The following is a 20,549-nucleotide window of genomic DNA, read 5'->3' on the forward strand; positions in this document are numbered from 1 at the left end:
CAAAAGGAAAGGAAAAAAAGACTGTGTGTGAGATACGCTTGATAGACATATGTTCAGGTCCCTTTATCCAAGATAGTTACAGAATAACCAACCTCATATTTTGTTCTTACTTCAATAAATCATCTCTTGTTCGAGTTAATCCCCGAATTTAGTTCTGTCTTTCCTCAGGACCACATAGATCCCTGAAAAGCTCCGACTCTAGGTCACTTTAAGTAAAGGTAAAGGTTCCCTTGCTCGAAAGCCAGTCAAGTCCGACTCTAGGGTTGCGGTGCTCATCTCCATTTCCAAGCCGAAGAGCCAGCGCTGTCCGAAGACGTTTCCGTGGTCATGTGGCTGGCATGACTAAACGCCAAGGCGCACGGAACGCTGTTACCTTCCCACCGGAGTGGTACCTATTTATCTACTTGCAATTTCTTGCTTTCGAACTGCTAGGTTGGCAGGATAGGTCACCTTACCAGCAAACAAACAGAGAGAAGATTTGGAAATCCTTAAATTCCTGGTGGCAGCCGAATCTACCCCGTTTACAAAAGCAAAGAGCACATTTAAAGGGAAAACCAGTCCTCCCTAATGAGAGGACGCCACAGGCCGTCCCTTAGTTCACTGAAACAAGTTGAAGTTCTGGCTGCCAACGTAACAGAGGATGTGCAGCGCAGTCACTGTTTTTGTCCCGCTCCCTTCCCACACACGCGTCTCCTGCCCGTACCCTTCAGGTCTCATCGGGCGTGGCAGCCGTCTTTGCCATTTAAACGTCTCTTAGTCGCACACCAGGCAGGGCCAGACGTGGGCCAGGGCTGCGGCCGCCGTTACCGATTCTCGGCCATTGTTTTCCAGCACCTGGTGAAGATCAACTACGACGTGGTCAAGCGGTGGATCAACGAAGCCCAAGAAGCCGCTTCTAGCGACAACATCATGGTGCAGGTACGCGCCCGAGGGACGCGGGAGCGTACGGCCTCGTCGCTGCAAACGTGTGCCGTGGGAGGAGGTGGAAAGGTGGTTGCATGGCGTTAGGCGGGTTTTAAAATAAGTTGCTAAGGAGGGTCTGTAGTAACCGGAGGGGGGGGGGTTTATTTTATTTTTTTTAGTGGTTCATCGTGTGTAGTTCCTTGCAGAAGCCAGTGCTTAGCTGACATGCTTGAGCTGGGGAAGGGCTGATAAGGCCACCTGTAGACCATTAGCACTGACTCCGTGAAGACTTGTTTTTTAGGAATGACCTTGGGCCGCTGAGGCTGGTTGGGCTTCCCATGCAACGGCCGAGCATGTGGATCTCAATCAGCTCCACCTTCCATTACCTCTGCCCAGGGGTCCTTTTGTGGAAAAAGAGGTGCAGGAGCTCATTAGCATAACTTACTTGCATAAGTTATTTGCATATGTCAGACGGCTCAGGCTCCACTGGACTGTTTTGGATTGCTAGCTATTGTGGGTGTGGGGGAACATGTGCAGATCTGTTCTTGCAGAGGAGGGAGAGCTTGTACCTGAAGGCGGCCCGGGGGGGGGGGGGGCTCTGCAGCTTATCTGGCTGCTTCTTGCTCTGACTGAGGGCTGCTGGGAGCAGGGGGTGGGGCTTGTTGCATGTGCCCGCCCCCTGGGCTCCTTACTGCCGGTGCGCCGCTCCTGTGCGCTCCCGCAGGAGATGACCCCTGCCTCTGCCCAATATTCATTTACATATGTCTGACCAGTGTTGGGCTCAGGTGAATCTGGTTGCAAGGTCCAGTTAGTGCCTGTGACCAATGTTCCCCCTAAGCTATAGAGTCTTGTGAGCAAAAATTCTACTTTGTGAGCTACTGGCATTAAAGTTCTGAGCAAGTGATTTGGCTACTGCATCAATTAGTTTGCTCTGGAGCCACATCCTTCCTGAGCAAAGGCAAAAATCTGTGAGCCGGAGGCTAAAACACTCTGAGCTAGCTCACACTCACTCAGCTTAGAAGGAACACTGGTGACCAGGTGTCCCAGAGGAGGTTAAAAATGAAGGCTTTCCTTTCCTTTTTTTTTGGTCATCAAACGTTGGACTTGGAGCCGGGTGGGCTACTGGGTGCTAATATGTTTCCATTGGGGTGAGACCCTTGAACCTCTGCTAGAGGGAGTGAGATTTGTGGCGGCCCCCGCCTGGTGGAACGAGCTCCCGGAGGAGATCAGGGCCCCGCGGGACCTCTCACAGTTCCGCAGGGTGGGTGCTGGCTAGTATCTGGGTGGGAGACCACCAAGGAAGTCCAGGGTTGCTACGCAGAGGCAGGCAGCGGCAGACCCCCTCTGTTTGTCTCTGCCCTGGCGTGGGTAGCCCAGGCTAGCCTGAACTCGTCAGATCTGGGAAGCTAAGCAGGGTGGGCCCTGGCTGGTATCCGGCTGGGAATCTGCCAAGGACTTAGAATTAGACTTCGTTGGACTCAAAGGTGCCCCTGGACTCAAGCTTGGTTCTATTGATACGGAAATGTTTCTATTGGCGGGGAACGGCAAATCTTCGTATTCCGGGCATGCGCCGATAACAGATCTTTTTGTGACAGTGTGTGTTTCCCCCCCCTCTCCTCTGGTGCGCCAGTATCACGCTTTGGGGCTGCTGTACCATCTCCGGAAGAACGACCGTCTGGGCGTTTCCAAGATGCTGAACAAGTTCACGAAGTCGGGCCTCAAGTCCCAGTTCGCCTACTGCATGCTTATCCGGATAGCCAGCCGGCTCCTGAAGGAGTCCGAAGAGGGGTAAGGGGCCTTGGTCTCGGACAGAGATCCAAAACCAGCAGCCTGTAAGGGGACCCCTGAAAGGCTTCTGGGTTTCTAGCAGTTTCTGGGAACCTCCATCTGTTCAGGGATCGAGGGGCCGTGGGTGTGTACAGCTTGAAGAAAATGCAGAGCGAACAGCCTGATGGACGGGGCGTGGAGCATGCTGAATGGAGTCTTCCCACTTGCTCTAGCGTTCAAGCTGCACCCTTTAAACACACATCAGTGTGCTCAGTTCTTGCATGCCCAGGGAAATGCCGATCGCCACTTTGAGGTCAGGAAGCCGTTTTTCTCCAGGCCAGTTTGGCAGGGGATCTTGGAGGTTTTTTGTCATCTTCTGGGCATGGAACAGGGGTCACCGGGGGTGTAGGGGGGAGGTGTTTGTGAATCCCCTGCCTTGTGCAGGGGGTTGGACTAGATGGCCCTGGAGCAGTGTTCCCTCTAAGCTGAGTGAGTGTGAGCTAGCTCACCGTTTTTTAGCCTCTGGTTCACACATTTTTGTCTCCGCTCAGGGAGGGATGGCTCCAGAGCAACCCGATTTACGCAGCAGCCCAATCGCTCGCTCACAACGTTCATGCCAGTCGCTCACCAAGTAGATTTTTTGCTCACAGGACTCCACAGCATAGAGGGAGCGTTGTCCTGGAGGTCCCTTCCAGCTCTACGATTCTAGGCCGGAGAAGGACACGCTTCCCTTTCCGAGCACAGCAGCGGGACACGAGAAAGCAGACTGGCGAGGAAGACCCTTCCCACCAGTTTCAGAGGGTGGCCTTGTTGGGTCTGCAGTAGAAGAGCCAGATTTGAGTCCAGTCGCACCTTAAGACACCGACAAGATTGGGGTGTGTGTGTGCTGACCTGTCAAGAGTCAAACCTCTCTTTGTCCGATACTGACAAGGGGCCCTTCGGTTCCCGCGGTTCTTGACTGGCAAGCGGCGACAAAAGTCTCTTCTCATAATTTAGGCCTCTGCAGAACAAAGTTCCAAGTCCAGGGGCAGCTTTGAGACCAACAAAAGTTTTATTCCGGGTATCAGCTTTCCTGTCCACGCACACTTCTTTAAGATACAGCGACGCCCGTGCGGGCTCACATTCGGCATGTGCTCTGTCAGCTGCGTTGGCTGCCAGTTGAGTACCGGCTTGGCTTCAAGGTGTTGGTCATTACCTTCAGAGCCTTATATGGCCTGGGACCAATGTACCTAAGGGACCACCTCTTCCCATATACGCCTCAGAGAGCGTTACGCTCTGAGAGTCAACATCTCCTGGCGATCCCAGTGGGCTAATTGAGGCCGTTGGGCAGCACTAGACCCTCGCTCACCTTCTGAACCCACATTATGAACAGCTTCCCGTTCTGGTCATCCATAACGCCAGTTCTCTCTCTCTCTCTCTGGGTGGCAGGCACGACAACCCACTGTTCGATTTCATTGAAAGCTGCCTACGGAACAAACACGAGATGGTGATTTACGAGGCGGCCTCTGCGATCATCCATCTCCCGAACTGCACGGCCAGGGAACTGGCGCCGGCCGTCTCTGGTGAGCAGGGGAGAAGCAGCCGAGGAACAGGGCGGGGCTGTGTATCTGGAGAACTAAGCCAGTTTGGCATAGCGGTTAGGAACGTGGACTCTAATCTGGGAGAACCGGGTTTGACTCCCCACTCCTCCACATGAACGCCAGCTGGGTGACTTTGGGCCAGTCACAACTTCTCTCAGAGCTGTTCACTCCAGGGCAGTCCTCGAGAGAGCTCTCTCAGCCCTACCCACCTCACAGGGAGTCTGTTGTGGGGAGAGGAAGGGACAGGCATCTGTAAGCCGCTCTGAGACTCCAGGTAGTGAAGGGCGGGGTATAAATGCAATCTCTTCTTCTTTTACCTCACAGGGTGTATGTCTGTTGTGGGAGGGGACGGGAAAGGAGTTTGTAAGCTGCTCTGAGACTCCTTTGGGTAGTGAAGGGCAGGGTAGAAACCCAATCTCTTCTTCTCTCAAGAGCAGTCCTCAAGAGAGCTCTCTCAGCCCCACCGACCTCACAGGGTGTCAGTAGTGAGGAGGGGAAGGTGAAGGAGTCTGTAAGCCGCTCTGAGACTCCTTTGGGTAGTGAAGGGCAGGGTATAGATCCAATCACTTCTTCTCTCGAGCAGTCCTCAAGAGAGCTCTCTCAGCCCCATCTGCCTCCCAGGGTGTCTGTTGGGAGGGGAAGGGAAAGGAGTTTGTCAGCCGCTCTGGGACTCCTTCGGGTAGTGAAGGGTGGGGTATAAACCCAATCACTTCTTCTCTCAAGAGCAGTTCTCAAGAGAGCTCTCTCAGCCCCACCTGCCTCACAGGGTGTCTGTTTTGGGAAGGGGAAGGGAAAGGAGATTGGAAGCCGCTCTGAGACACCTTTGGGTAGTGAAGGGCAGGGTATAAATCCAATCTCCTCCCCCTCCTCTTCTTTCTTCTTCTTCTTCCTCCTCCCCCTCCCTCGCGGGACTTGTTGCCATTCTGCAGGGCACGCAAGGCAGGGATGTTCCACCAGGCAGGGTGCAGTTGATGACCCTGGAGGTCCCTTCCGACTCTAGGATTCTATGATCCATTAAGGCCAGCAGCACAGATCATTCACCAGGCAAATGCACACCGCAAAGGGTTAAGGGCTCTGGACCTCGCCGTGCACTCTTTTCAAGTGTATTCTTCTTGCTCCTTTCCAGTGCTCCAGCTCTTCTGCAGTTCCCCCAAGCCCGTCTTGAGGTATGCAGCGGTGCGGACTCTCAATAAGGTCAGTGTCTCTGGAGCACAACCTCTTTATTGGGGGGGTTTTTTTCCAAAAGTGTGGGCTCGCCAAGGCTCTCCAGCCAGCATTGGGCCTCTCCCCCAGCTGATACCCCCACAGCCGGCCCCGTTCCTTGCAGCGGCTGCCGATGCAGGGCCTCTCGCTGCTCCGCTCCCCATCCCGCCATCTAGCACGCTGTCAGGTCGAACAGACCTTGGGGGGTTCGCTTCAGCTTGCAAATGAACGATGCAACCACAGACGCAGCTCCCGGCAGCAGTGGAAATATTTGTTAAAAACAGTTCATTTAATAGATAAAACAGTCTTTACACTCACGGGCTGTGTGCAGAGCAGAAAACAGCCCCCGTTGAAGCTGTTGGCGATAAAACACGTAACTTACAAAGATAAAATGACCATTCATAAAAGGAAGCTGCAGCTTTTCACCAATCATTCCTCGCAGCACATTCCATAGCCAAGTCAGCTTGGGGCGATCTGGGACGTCTTTCGGGACAATTCATCACATCAACGTCCAAAGAAACTCTGGTGCGCCCTGCAACAATAATACCTCTGTCTAACCAAAGCTCCCATTAGATAACGAAACCTTGCAGCTGCTGGTAATTGCCATGGCACACAGCCTCCCCTCCCTAAAGGTAGAATCCTGCCCAAACTTAGGCTCCTTTCTGATCACTGAGGCTTAGCAATTTATAAGCTCATTTCTCTCATCCCTTACACACGCCTCCGTGGTGCTGTAAGCAGGGGTCATTTCGTAGGAAAGGAGGTGCAGGAGCTCATTAGCATAACTTATTTGCATGTGCCACACCCCCTGACATCACCGGAAGTGTGTCAGACGGCAACACCCACCGCTCAGGCTCCACGGGACTGTTTTGGATTGCTAGCTATGGGGGGGAGGGGAACGTGCAGATCTGCCGTCACAGAGGAGGGAGAGCTTGTGCCTGAATAAGACTTAAGATCAGTGCTCAGTTCTCGTCAGGGGTCATTTCGTAGGAAAGGAGGTGCAGGAGCTCATTAGCATAACTTATTTGCATTTGTCACGCCCCTTGACATCCCCGGAAGTGTGTCAGACGGCAACACCCACCGCTCAGGCTCCACTGTGTCAAGGTGAGAAGAAAAATGGTAGGCAGGTCACACAGAGAGTCCTCCATCTTTCTGTGTTATACCTCTGAGGATGCCAGTCACAGCTGCTGGCGAAACGTCAGGTCCTGCAACGCCAAGACCACGGCCACACCGCCCGGGAAATCTACAGCAACTAAAGTTAAATCAGGGTAAAAATTTGCAAGTTCATCTGGGGGCCTTCCACTTTTCCTAGCATGATTGTCTTTCCCAGTGAGTCTTCTCATAAGGTGACCAACGCACAATAGCCTCAGTCGAGTCATTTTAGCTTGCAAGGGAGAGTTGAGGCTGGATTCGATCTGGGACCCGCTGATTTTTGGTGGTCTCCGTTATCCATAAGGCTCTCCTCCGACACCAGCCAGTGTTCCCTCTAAGCTGAGTTAGTGTGAGCTAGCTCACAGCTTTTTAGCCTCCGGCTCACACCTTTTTGTCTCGGCTCAGGGAGGGTGGCTCCAGAGCAAACTCATTGACGCAGCAGCCCAATCGCTCGCTCACCACTTTAATGCCGGCAGCTCACAAAGTGGAAGTTTTGCTCACAAGACTCCACAGCTTAGAAGGGAGCATTGGGCACCACATTCCAAAGGAATCCACTTCCTTCCCGTCAGTCTTCCTTCTTGTCCAACTTTCACACCCGTACAGAAATGATGCGTGTAAGGGATGAGGGCTGAATGAGCCTATAATTTACTAAGACCTGATGATTGGGTCATAAGTTTGACAGGATCCATCCTTGGAGGAGGAAGGCAGCCTGGTGGGGGTAATTGCCGGCAGCTGCAAGCCTCGGTTATCTCAAGGGAGTGGCATGAGCCCAGATCAGGAGATGCTGATTAACCTTTCAGGAGGCACCAGAGTATCCTTGGACATTGGGTTGATAAGCTGCCTCAGGAGATGGAACTGGATTCTGTTCTATGGTGATTCACTACTGAACCGTCTACGAGGACTTGTCATATAAGAAGCTGCAGCTTCTCTTTTTAGAATTGCCATCCGTAACTCTGCATTTTAAATGTTTCATTGCCAACTGCTCATAGGTTGGATGATTTCTGCACTGCATACATCCTGAGTGTTTGAGTGGTTATGTTCAATTAAACGAAATGAGCTTTTTAAGGATATTTGCCGTGTGCTGAGAGTTTCCTGTCTGCTGGCTAGCTGCAATCTTATCTACTGAAGCGAACCCCAAGGTCAGTCAGACCTGACAATGCGTTAGCCTGGTCTTGGTCACTGGTGAGACACATCCTTCCACTTAAAGAGTCTCTTCTAGCTCCGGCCTGCCTGTCCTTCCCAGGCTTAGCCGCCTTTTGAGTCCTCGGTTGGCCGTCTGCCTTTTGGTTGACGGAAAAGAAAACGTTGAACAATCTCAGTTTCTTAACTGCCTGCCTTAAAATGGTGTCATTCCCCAGTAGTCACTGCCAGGGTTCCCTCTAAGCTGAGTTAGTGTGAGCTAGCTCACAGGTTTTTAGCCTCCAGCTCACACATTTTTGTCTTAGCTCAGGAAGGAGGGCTCCAGAGCAAACTAATTTATGCAGTAGCCAAGATGCTTGCTCACAACTTTAATGCCAGCAGCTCACAAAGTAGAATTTTTGCTCACAAGACTCCACAGTTTAGAGGGAACATTGGTCACTACCAGTGTTCCCTCTGAGTGAGTGTGAGCTAGCTCACCATTTTTTAGCCTCCGGCTCACACCTTTTTGTCTTAGCTCAGGAAGGAGGGCTCAAGAGCCAACTAATTGATGCAGTCGCCAAATGGCTCACTCACAACTTTAATGCTGGTAGCTCGCAAAGGAGAATTTTTGCTCACAGGGCTCCACAGGTTAGAGGGAGCATTGGTCACTACCTCTGTCTCCTTGACGTTCAGCTGTAATCCTGCCTTGGCACTTCCTGTTTCAAGCTGTCGTTTCAAGTCCTCCCTGTGGTCTGCCGTTACTTGGAAGAGACGCGTGCAGAGCTGTGGTGTCTCTCCCCTTGCCTGCATTGCTCTCGGGTGCTCCTTGCAAAGAGAGAATGGGGGAGGTGTTGGGGCAAGTGAGCCTCTGGGTACCCGACCACCGCCCAGCACCCCCACTTCTGGAGCCCACCCTGGGCAATGCCACGTCAATCATTTCGTCACCGTCACCGTCGATTTTTGTGCTTGGCGTTTGGCTTCCCCTGCAAGGGGGTCTTCCGCTCCATGAAGCTCCCCCTGGTTGCCTGTTTGGTGCGGTGGTTAAGTGCGGGGACTCTAATCTGGGAGAATCGGGTTTGATTCCCCACTCCTTCACTTGCAGCTGCTGGTGTGACCTTGGGTCAGTCACAAGTTCTGTCAGAGCTGTCCTTGAAAAAGATCAGTTTCTGTCAAGAGCTCTCTCAGCCCCGCTGACCTCACAGGGGTGTCTGTTGTGGGGAGGGGAAGGGAAAGGAGTTTGTAAGCCGCTCTGAGACTCTGAGTGAAGGGCGGGGAATAAATCCAATCTCCTCCTCCTCCTCCTTCTTCCAGTTTGGTGTAGCGGTTAAGTGTGTGGACTCTAATCTTGGAGAACGGGGTTTGATTCCCCACTCCTCCACTTGCAGCTGCTGGATGACCTTGAACAAGCTGTAGTTCTGATCAGAGCTGTCCTTGAAAAAGAGCAGTTTCCGTCAGAGCTCTCTCAGCCCCGCCTACCTCCCAGGGTGTCTGTGGTGGGGAGGGGAAGGGGAAGGAGTCTGTAAGCCGCTCCGAGACTCCCAAGTGAAGGGCGGGGTACAAATCCGATCTCCTCCTCCTCCCGGGCTGGTTCTCACAGGTGGCCATGAAGCACCCCTCCGCCGTGACGGCCTGCAACCTGGACCTGGAAAACCTGATCACCGACTCGAACCGCAGCATCGCCACCCTGGCCATCACCACCCTCCTGAAGACGGGCAGCGAGAGCAGCGTGGACAGGCTCATGAAGCAGATCTCGTCCTTCGTGTCCGAGATCTCCGACGAGTTCAAGGTCAGCCTTGGCCGCCTGTCGGGCTGTCCTGTCCCCCCTTTCTCACTGCCGGGCCAGCGTCCCGTGTCTCCCTAAGGAGGGAGCGGACATGAGCCTGCGAGACGGAGCTCTTCCGCCAGGCCTTTGGTGGAGGCAACGGACTTTTTTTTTTACCCTCTCAGCCTCCCCTGCCCATAGCAGGCCTACAGATGCCTTCGATCCCGCTAACACCAAACAAGAAGTGTGTTCGGCTTCTCTGGAGCGATGCTCTTTTTTCCCTGCCATCCTGTTTTTGTTTAATTGGTTTTTAATGGCATATTTATTGTTGCATCTGTGCTGTGAGCCGCCCTGAGCCCATGCAATCAATAGATACAACCAGTGTTTCCTCTAAGCTGAGTTAGTGTGAGCCAGCTCACAGTTTTTTAGCCTCCGGCTCACACATTTTGGTCTTCGCTCAGGAAGGAGGGCTCCAGAGCAAACTGATTTATGCAGCGGCCAAATCACTGGCTCACAACTTCAATGGCCAGTAGCTCACAAAGTAGAATTTTTGCTCACAAGACTCCACAGCTTAGAGGGAACATTGGATACAACCTGAGCCCAGAGAAAAGGCAAATCCTTTTCCAAGCAGGTATACTCAGGTATTATTCCAAAATACACAAAATTACATACAAGGCATAATAGCCAATACTGTACAATATCTCAGCGATATAATAAGCAGCCGGCTTTCGCTTGGTTTCGTATCAAGACTTCATCAGAAGCAAATCAACTCTGAAGATTTCTCATATTGGACCTGTCTGTATAATACTGAGAGTTGATTTGCTTCCGATGAATTCTTGATACGAAACCAAGCGAAAGGCGGCTGCTTTGTAATGTTTGTCTTACTGCTATTACTGCTCCACTGCTATTAGCATTGCAACCTGCAGCGTCCTTGTGATCGTTCCTTGGCTATCAGCAGTATAAATTGTCAAGTCTTATTATATCGCTGAGATATTGTACAGTATTGGCTACTATGCCTTGTATGTAATTTTGTGTATTTTGGGATAATAAAGGTAAAGGTAAAGGTTCCCTTGCTCGAAAGCCAGTCGAATGCGACTCTAGGGTTGCGGTGCTCATCTCCGTTTCAAAGCCGAAGAGCCAGCGCTGTCCGAAGACGTTTCCGTGGTCATGTGGCCAGCATGACTAAACACCTATTTACCTACTTGCAATTTCTTGCTTTCGAACTGCTAGGTTGGCAGGAGCTGGAACTAGAGACGGGAGCTCACTCCGTCATGCGGCACCCGGGTCTCGAACTGCTGAACTACCGACCTTCCACAGCCTGCAGCTCAGCGTCTTAACCGCTTGAGCCACCGCAGCTCCATTTTGGGATAATACCTGAGTATAAAAGTGACTGTGGTTGCTTACGTATCCTAGTGCTTGAGTGGGTTCACCATTCTGTCTCCCTCCCCCCCTCCAGTTTGCTTGCTTCCTTACAGTGGGGCTATGACATCCTGCAATCTGGATGTTACGCCTCTGTCGGATACACCCCCAAGATCACATTGGCCTTTTTTGCCGCCGCATCACACTGGCTGCTCCTATCGTTTAATAAACGTGTCTGTTTCTCTGCCCTCGCAGGTGGTGGTGGTCCAGGCCATCAGCGCGCTCTGCCAGAAGTACCCGCGCAAACACATCGTGATGATGACCTTCCTCTCCAACATGCTCAGGGACGACGTAAGTTTGGTTGCCGGCTGCAGTGGCCGCGTGGGGGGACCAGAGGCCTTCGGGATGCGTCTTTGCGGGGGTGGTGGGTCAGAGTTCCCTCTAAGCTGAGTGAGTGTGAGCCAGCCCACAGTTTTTTCGCCTCCGGCTGACACATTTTTGTCTTAGCTCAGGAAGGAGGGCTCCAGAGCAAACTAATTTATGCAGCAGCCGAGTTGCTTACTCACAACTTTAGTGCCAGTAGCTCACAAAGTAGAATTTTTTTTTGCTCACAAGACTCCACAGCTTAGAGGGAACATTGGGGGTGGTCAGTAACTCCTCAAGGACAGGAAGCCGAAGGGAAGTTCACGGATCCACGGCAGGGCTGCTGCCGTACCTGAAGAAGGGCCCGGGGGCTGGCGTCTCCAGGTAAAGGGGTTTCCGGCAGTGGGTGTCGGGGAAGGGGGGGTCACTCTACGCCTGGGACCCTGGAGAGCTGCGGCCAGTCAGAAGAGAGAAAACTGGGCTAAAGGTACTGAAGGTCTGGATAAACAAAAGGAATACCTTCTTTATGGCAGTGTTGGCTTTAATATACTTGGCATCAACCACTGTGTTGGAAGGGCTGTGGGCACCTTGGGGCATTCTGGTATTGCTGGTGGGATTGCCTGATCATTCAGTTTGGTGTCGTGGTTAAGCGCACAGACTCTAATCTGGGAGAACCGAGTTTGATTCCCGACTCCTCCACTTGGCAGCTGCTGGATGACCTTGGGTCAGTCACAAGTTCTCTCAGAGCTGCTCTCTCAGGAACAGTTCTCAAGAGAGTTCTCTCAGCCCCGCCTACCTCACAGGGTGCCTGTTGTGGGGAGGGGAAGAGAAAGGAGTTTGTGAGCCGCTCTGAGACACCTTTGGGTAGTGAAGGTCGGGGTATAAATCCAATCTCCTCCTTCAGCGCTTCTGGAAGGTGATACTTGAGATAATAAGCCAAATTACCAATCTGGTGGTTCCTTTTGTTCCTGAATCGATCTTATTGGAGATATGGCACGATCCGTTGCCACCAGAACGAATTAGAGAAATAATTTCCCTTCTAATTGCAGCAACCAGGCAAACGGTTCCCAATAATTCGGTTTCTTTCAGAAAAAGAAGTGGTTCCCTCTTTTGTTAAAGACAAACTGGCTCTGTTTCTGAAAATATCGCTGAAGTAATAGTTAACATACAAAGGTTGCTAATCGATAACAACACTTGCATGTGTTTTTATTTAAGGCTAGTTGATTGTATCAAAGCAATTCTAATTTTATTTTGGTCAATATAATGCTGTTATAGTTTCTCACTGTTACATGTTACATTTGGGAAATGAAATAAAAAAAATTGTTGGTGAAAGTTTTGTGGGTCTGGAAGATACAGAGACATTCTGCATCCTCCAGTGATTCCACTCGAAATGTGGAGAAAAAACACGTTTAGCGGTCCTTCAAAACAATTCGGAGCACGGGCTAAAATAGCGCAGTAGAAATCCCACAAAATCCCACAAAATCCCATTTGCTTTGTCACCCGATTTCTTTTAAACGCTAGGTCTTCTTAGTGTTTCTTTCCCCACATCCATGAGAACTAGAAGCTTTCCTTTTTCTTTTTTCTCCATACAGTTCACTGATTATGGCATCCCTCAAGACAAGAGTATATTGGTTGTGAGTGGCTGGAGTTGCTGTGAACAGCAACGATTTGAATCTTCCGTTTATTCACTTCATTCATACCCTACCTTTTCTCCCCCAATGGGGACCCAAGGCGACTGACGTCATTTCCCTCTCCTCCCTTTTATCCTCAGAACCACCACCCCGCGAGGTAGGTCAGGCGGAGACAGGAAGCTCCCTACCTCACCGGGTGTCTGTGGTGGGGAGGGGAAGGGAAAGGAGACGGTAAGCCGCTCTGAGACTCCTTCGGGTACTGAAGGGCGGGGTATAAATCCAATCTCTTCATCATCTGGGAGAACCAGGTTTTATTCCCCACTCCTCCACTTGCAGCTAATGGTGTGACCTTGGGTCAGTCACAAGTTCTCTCAGAGCTGTTCTCTCAAGGGCAGTTCTCAGGAGCGCTCTCTCAGCCCCACCGACCTCACAGAGCGTCTGTTGTGGGGAAGGGAAGGGAAAGGAGTCTGTAAGTCGCTCTGAGACTCCAAGCGAAGGGCACGGTATAAATCCAAATTCCTCTTCTCTTAAGAGCAGTCCTCGAGGGAGCTCTCTTAGCCCCACCTACCTCACAGGGTGTCTGTGGTGGGGAGGGGAAGGGAAAGGAGATTGTAAGCCGCACTGAGACGCCTTCGGGTGGTGAAGGGTGGGAGATAAATCCAATCTCTTCTTTGAGGGCCAGTTTGGTGTAGTGGTTAAGAACGCCAGACTCTAATCTGGGAGAACTAGGTTTGATTCCCCACTCCCCCCCCCCACATGCAGCTGCTGGTGTGACCTTGGGTCAGTCAAAAGTTCTCTCAGAGCTGTTCTTTCAAGGGCAGTTGCCGAGAGAGCTCTCTCTCAGCCCCACCTACCTCATGGGCAGTGTTCCCTCTCAGCTGAGTTAGTGTAAGCTAGCTCACAGTTTTTTAGCCTCCGGCTCACACTTTTTTGTCTTAGCTCAGGAAAGACGGCTCCAGAGCAAACTAATTTATGCAGTAGCCAAATGGCTCATGCACAACTTCAATGCCAGTAGCTCACAAAGTAGAATTTTTGCTCACAAGACTCCACAGCTTAGAGGGAGCATTGCTCACGGGGTGTCTGTTGTGGGGAGGGGAAGGGAAAGGAGTTTGTAAGCCGCTCCGAGACACCTTTGGGTGGTGAAGGGCGGGGGATAAATCCAATCTCTTCTTCTTCCTTGGTAGAGTGGAGGTTCGAACCTGGGTTTCTCCGATCCCCTCCCCCGAGAAAAAATTGTATTTTATTATAATTCAGACAAACATATAAGCATACAGTTACGCAGACAAAAACGTGGAAAATGCAAAGTTTTGGTTTTTTTCCTCTTACACCTTTATGATATCTGTTGAAATACTTCTTACAAAATTTATGTATTTATTTATTTTATTATTAAATAACCCAAACATGACGTTCAGTGCAAAGTGGTTTCCAATCTTGACCTACCTGTCGGGAGAAGAATATATACCTCCCTCTTGGAAAGACTGCTTGAAATGGTTCTGAAGATACACAACACAAAGAAGTATGCCAGACACAATAAGACCACTTTTAATATAATAAATTCATTGGCTAACAGGATTCCTGGTTTTCTAGTTGCAAGGTCATTCATCATTGCATTGATATGGTAATATATCTATTTTGGGGTCATACCACTAAAATCACTCAAAAAAGCTACTTTCAGTCACTTCGTAATACCACACTATATCTATTCTCTTATGTTTCATACTGGTCATTGTATAAAGTATTGTTCAAAAATTTTTTATCACAAGTTCATTCAGTAATTGTAATCGCTTTATTTAAGTAGCACAAGAACTAACCAAACTGAAAAGTTTTTCACTCATGTTATTATGTATGTTACAGTTATCATTACTCGATTAAAAAACGTAAATTTAAAAAAAAATTATGCCCCACCCTCCCCGGATGGGCTCAGGGCGGCTAACAAATGAGGCACATATGCCAAGATTCAACAGGTAAAAACAGGATAAAACGAGCAATAAAACAATCATTCATATAAAAATACAAGTGCTCTCAATGTCACAAATAACAGATGGGGTCACACAGGACAAAGTGGTCCCAGAGCGACACGGTACACTCCAGGTGGTACAGCGATCCGTCCTTCCTCCCAGGGCCGTCTCGTTCCCCGATGACACCCACTCCATTTAGTGGTGGTGGTACGGTGGTGGTATAGTGATGGTGGCGGCTCCTACTCAAAAGCCTGGCGGAAGAGCTCTGTCTTACAGGCTTGTGGAACTGCGCCAAGTCCCGCAGGGCCCGGATCTCCTCCGGGAGCTCATTCCACCAGGTAGGAGCCGCCACCGAAAACACCCTGGCCCTGGGCCCGGATCTCCTCCGGGAGCTCATTCCACCAGGTAGGAGCCGCCACCAAAAACACCCTGGCCCTGGGCCCGGATCTCCTCCGGGAGCTCATTCCACCAGGTAGGAGCCGCCACCGAAAACACCCTGGTCCTGGGCCCGGATCTCCTCCGGGAGCTCATTCCACCAGGTAAGAGCCGCCACCGAAAACACCCTGGTCCTGGGCCCGGATCTTCTCCGGGAGCTCATTCCACCAGGTAGGAGCCGCCACCGAAAACACCCTGGTCCTGAGCCCGGATCTCCTCCGGGAGTTCATTCCACCAGGTAGTAGCCACCACCGAAAACACCCTGGCCCTGGGCCCGGATCTCCTCCGGGAGCTCATTCCATCAGGTAGTAGCCACCACCGAAAACGCCCTGGCCCTGGTAACAGCAAATTTAATATCGTTGGGACCTGGGGTTACCAGTCGATGTTGAGTCCCCGACCATAGTCCATTTGTGTATTGCATCTCTGTAAAAAAAATCTATTTGCGTATTGCGTCTCTGTAAATTTCACATATTTTGCCTATCAAAAACCGCAATATAATTGTCAGTCGGTTCTACGGTGTCCCCACTTCCCGTAGGGGTTTCCCCGATCCTAGTCCAACACCACGACCACCGAACCCTGCTGGCTCTCAGGAGGGTGTCCCACAGGTCCAAACGTGATTCTTTTTGTGAGTCCAGAACTCGGTAGGGAGCATGGGGGGCATACCTGGTCCGGAGTGACCGTGTGGACCAGGCTGTAACCTGAGTCTCCTGTGCTTCTCTCCCCACCCCGGCCCCCCAGGGCGGCTTTGAGTACAAGCGCGCCATCGTGGACTGCATCATCGGCATCATCGAGGAGAACCCCGAGAGCAAGGAGTCGGGCCTGGCGCACCTCTGCGAGTTCATCGAGGACTGCGAGCACACAGTGCTGGCCACCAAGATCCTCCACCTGCTGGGCAAGGAGGGGCCCAGGACCCCCGCCCCCTCCAAGTACATCCGCTTCATCTTCAACCGGGTGGTGCTGGAGAACGAAGCCGTCAGGGCCGGTGAGTCCGGGTTCCCACGGCCGCGGGGCCCCCGCAGGACTTCGAGCACAACCGCGAGGTCTGAGCTCAGTGTTCCCTCTAAGCTGAGTCGGTGTGAGCGAGCTCACAGTTGTTTAGCCTCCGGCTCACACGTTTTTGTCTCCGCTCAGGAAAGGATGGCTCCGGAGCAAACTAATCTGTGCAGTAGCCAAATCGCTCGCTCGCAGCCTTAATGCCAGGAGCTCACAAAGTAGCATTTTTGCTCACAAGACTCCACTGCTTACAGCAGGGGTGTCAAACATGCGGCCCAGGGTTCTATCAGGCCCGCAGTAGAACTGGCTGTCCTCTACTTCTTCTTCCAGCTCTGCTGCTGCTGCATCATCGTAGGTTAACAGCTTACAGATACACACACCTGAACAGCATACTCAAGTTTGCAACAGCACAGACATTTTGATGCTATAATTCAGAGCAAGAGGTGTCAGTGATCAGACACTGTTAAATGAACAAAATATTGCAAGAGTGCTGATGCTTCAAGCATGTTTTTATTTTAAGTTAAAAACAACCCTTTGTGTGTGTCCTTTATAAAGTTTATATCTCCACTGCCTGGCATTACATTTTATGACACACACGGCCCGACCCAGCAAGGTCTCATTTAGGTCATATCCGGCCCTTGTAACAAATGAGTTCGACACCCCTGGCTTAGGGGGACCATTATCTAAGCTGGGAAGGAAATCGGTTCCGGGCAGGGGGGCAGTTTTTGGAGAAGTCCGCTCGCCTCCGGCTCCAGACTCCGTTTCCTCTTTCAGCTGCCGTGAGCGCCCTGGCCAAGTTTGGTGCCCAGAACGAGAACCTCCTGCCCAGCGTCCTGGTGCTCCTGCAGAGGTGAGATGGAGCCCGCCCCCCCCCCATCTTCCTTTGGGTTTGGGATTTACAGGTGGGTCCGGGAATGTAGGAGCTGCGGTGGCTCAAGTGGTTAAGACGCTGAACTGCAGGCTGTGGAAGGTCGGTTGTTCAGCAGTTCGAGACCCGAGTGTGCCGCATGACGGAGTGAGCTCCCGTCTCTAGTTCCAGCTCCTGCCAACCTAGCAGTTCGAAAGCAAGAAATTGCAAGTAGATAAATAGGTACCACTTCGGTGGGAAGGTCACAGCGTTCCGTGCACCTTGGTGTTTAGTCATGCCGGCCACATGACCACGGAAACGTCTTCAGACAGCACTGGCTCTTCCGCTTTGAAACAGAGATGAGCACCGCAACCCTAGAGTCGGACTCGACTGGCTTTCGAGCAAGGGAAACCTTTACCTTTTTACCTGGGAATGTAATCCAAAAAAGCCATCTATGGGAATGTTTTTCTCTTCTCGGCGTTCAGGGGGCTGAGCTGACTTCGGCCCCGGCCCGTGACTGGCTCGAGGCCAGCTTTGATTAGCTTTATCTTTAAAGCCGGTAATTGAATCAAAGTCAGCGGCTTTAAAGGCAGAAGCTGCCTTAATTTACGCCAAAGGAAGTTTGGCCAGTGGGTAGCAGTTTAAAAACCAATAAGGCAAGTGATGCTCTGTCATCTTGGGGCTTGGGGGGGTCAACAGTGGGATGGCTTCTAATGTCCTGGCCCCACTGCTGGACCTCCTGATGGCACCTGGTATTTCTGGCCACTGTGTGACACAGAGTGTTGGACTGGATGGGCCTTTGGCCTGATCCAGCATTGGCTTCTCTTATGTTCTTATGTTCTTAAGCTACGAAGGGAGACCGTCTAGCTGAAGGTCAAAGTGGGAAAGCCTACCTAAGGGACCGCCTTTCCCCACGTGTTACCCCAAGGGCACTACGGTCGGGGAACCAAAATCTCCTGGATGTCCCAGGCCCCAAGACCATCAAATTCGCGATGACCAGGACCAGGGCGTTTTCGGTGGCGGCTCCTATCTGGTGGAACGAGCTCCCGGAGGAGATCCGGGCCCTGCGGGACCTCGTATAGGGCCTGTAAGACGGAGCTCTTTCGCATAGGAGCCGCCACCCCCACTGTTCCATCAATGCCCTATAATTTCCGCACATTGCCACTGCTGGTGCGGGTACTATCAGAGGGAGCGGGACGTGCCTAGGGGACAACAGTGGGGATATGTACTGTTATGTAGTCATATCATCGAGAACGCCATCTTGATTTTAAAATTCGGAAGTCTGTTTAACTATTTAATAGTTTATTTTGTATTCTTAGTCAGTGTTTTACTTGGCGTTATGCCTCTGTTAGCCGCCCTGAGCCTTCGGGGAGGGTGGGATAAAAATCTAAATAAATAAATAAAACAATTGCACGGGAGAGACAGGACATCGCAGGAAACCGGTCTGTTTTTTGATAGGCCCGCGATTGTCTGTTTCAGCACACTTGCACGATCTTTGTCGCCTTTCATAAGAACATCGGAACAGCCATAGAGTCCGAGAGGGCTCTCTGTCTGAGAAAGGGGGCAGCGGCTCCTAAAAGTCCTTATAAACTGCGGAAAAGACGGGATAAGAAAAAATGAAGGCTGAAGGACTCTGAATTGTGCCTTTGAAAATACGGTTGTTAATATTGAGATGCTAAGGGGTCTTTTCCCAACAGCTAAATTTAAGATTTAAAAGTTATATTAGCGTATCAGACTAAGTTCATAAAATTGTTAGCGTTTTAAGGGGTGGCATTGTGTACAAGCTAATTTGATGATCTCCTCTCTTGGGTTTTTACCGTAGTTAATCGTGGTTATCTTTTCTTTCTCCTTAAATGTAGTTCCCCTCCCCTATTTTCATTGTAGTTTGTTGTCCTTATCTAAAATGCAATAAAAAGAAAAGCCATGTTGGGTCAGGCCAATGGCCCATCCAGTCCAACACTCTGTGTCACTCAGTGGCCCAAACCCAGGGGCCATCAGGAGGTCCACCAGCATGGCCAGGACTCCAGAAGCCTTCCCGCAGTTGCGCCCCAAGAATACGGAGCACCACTGGCCTGCTGGATCAGACCAAATAATCCATCCAGTCCAGCATCCCGTCTCACCCAGTGGCCAACCAGTTCCTCTGGAGGGCCAACAACAGGGCAGGGAGGCCGAGGCCTTCCCCTGATGTTGCCTCTTGGCACTGGCAGCCAAAGGTTGACAGCCTCTGAATGTGGAGGTTCCCTTTAGTCACCATGGCCAGTAGCCACTGATAGACCTCTCCTCCATGAATCTGTCTAATCCCCTGTTTAAGCCATATGTTCCCATGGCCATCACTACATCCTCTGGCAGCAAATCCTTCTTCCTCACCTTGCTGACCGCCGCGCTCTCCTTTGCTGGACAGGTGCATGATGGACAGCGACGACGAAGTCCGCGACCGAGCCACCTTCTACCTGAACGTCCTGCAGCAGAGGCAGCTGGCCTTGAACGCCGCCTACATCTTCAACGGTTGGTGCTTGGCGCAGTGAGGCCGTGCCGGTCAGTCGTTCCCCCCGTTCTGCATAGTGGAAGATGACGTTAAAATACATGCTTTTAGCTGCTTCTGGGAAGTTTCCCATCACCTTAGTTCTCTCTGTGGGGTCGGGCGGTGTCAGAGTTAATCTCCCCCCAAGCTCATAGGACTGATCCCTCCTCTGTTGAGAACTCGAGGCCTTTAGAACGTTCGGTGGATGCTGTAGCCCCTCTGGGACTGCTCTACGCAGCAGATTCCTCCCTCCCTCCCTCCTTCCTTCCTTCCTTCCTTCCTTCCTTCCTTCCTTCCTTCCTTCCTTCCTTCCTTCCTTCCTTCCTTCCTTTCTCTCTTTCTCTCTCTCTTTCTCTCTCCCCCTTCCTTCCTTCCTTCCTTCCTTCCTTCCTTTCTCCCTCCCTTCCTTCCTTTCTTCCTTCCTTCCTTCCTTCCTTCCTTCCTGCCTTCCTTCCTTTCTCCCTTTCTCTCTCTCTTTCTCTCTTTCTCTCTTTCTTTCTCTCCCTTTTCTTTCTTTCTGTCTCTTTCTCTCCCTTTTCTTTCTCCCTTTGTTTTCTTTCTTTTTTCTCTTTCTTTCTTTCTTTTCCTTCCTCCCTTCCTTCCTTCCTTCCTTCCTCTCTTTCTTTCTTTCTTTCTTTCTTTCTTTCTTTCTTTCTTTCTTTCTTTATCTCTCTCTCTCTCTTTCTTTCTTTGTTTCTCTCTCTCTCTCTCTCTCTCTCTCTTTCTTTTCTTTCTCTCTTTCTTTATCTCTCTCTCTCTCTCTTTCTTTCTTTGTTTGTTTCTCTCTCTCTCTCTCTCTTTCTTTCTTTCTTTCTCTCTTTCTTTATCTCTCTCTCTCTTTCTTTCTTTGTTTGTTTCTCTCTCTCTCTCTCTCCTTTCTTTCTACCTCTTTCATTCTTTCCACCTTTCTCTTTCTGTCTTTCTTCCTTCTGTTCCTCCCCCCTCCTCATCTATTTCAT

At 51.0% G+C, this 20,549-nt stretch overlaps 1 protein-coding gene across 1 annotated transcript in view; it reads left to right on the forward strand.

Annotated features, from left to right (window-relative positions):
• Window positions 1-20,549, forward strand: part of COPG2 (coatomer protein complex subunit gamma 2) — a 58,886-nt gene that overhangs the window by 19,593 nt on the left and 18,744 nt on the right. Inside the window, exons 8-16 of the mRNA XM_015429675.1 lie at window positions 832-918; window positions 2,534-2,691; window positions 4,099-4,232; window positions 5,377-5,444; window positions 9,319-9,507; window positions 11,098-11,193; window positions 15,968-16,211; window positions 16,997-17,072; window positions 19,471-19,574. Of these exons, the coding sequence (XP_015285161.1) occupies window positions 832-918; window positions 2,534-2,691; window positions 4,099-4,232; window positions 5,377-5,444; window positions 9,319-9,507; window positions 11,098-11,193; window positions 15,968-16,211; window positions 16,997-17,072; window positions 19,471-19,574 (1,156 nt within the window). The remainder of the gene's footprint in view (window positions 1-831; window positions 919-2,533; window positions 2,692-4,098; window positions 4,233-5,376; window positions 5,445-9,318; window positions 9,508-11,097; window positions 11,194-15,967; window positions 16,212-16,996; window positions 17,073-19,470; window positions 19,575-20,549) is intronic.

Source organism: Gekko japonicus, unplaced genomic scaffold (assembly GCF_001447785.1).
Source record: "Gekko japonicus isolate JY-2015 unplaced genomic scaffold, Gekko_japonicus_V1.1 scaffold696, whole genome shotgun sequence".
NCBI lineage: Eukaryota > Metazoa > Chordata > Lepidosauria > Squamata > Gekkonidae > Gekko > Gekko japonicus.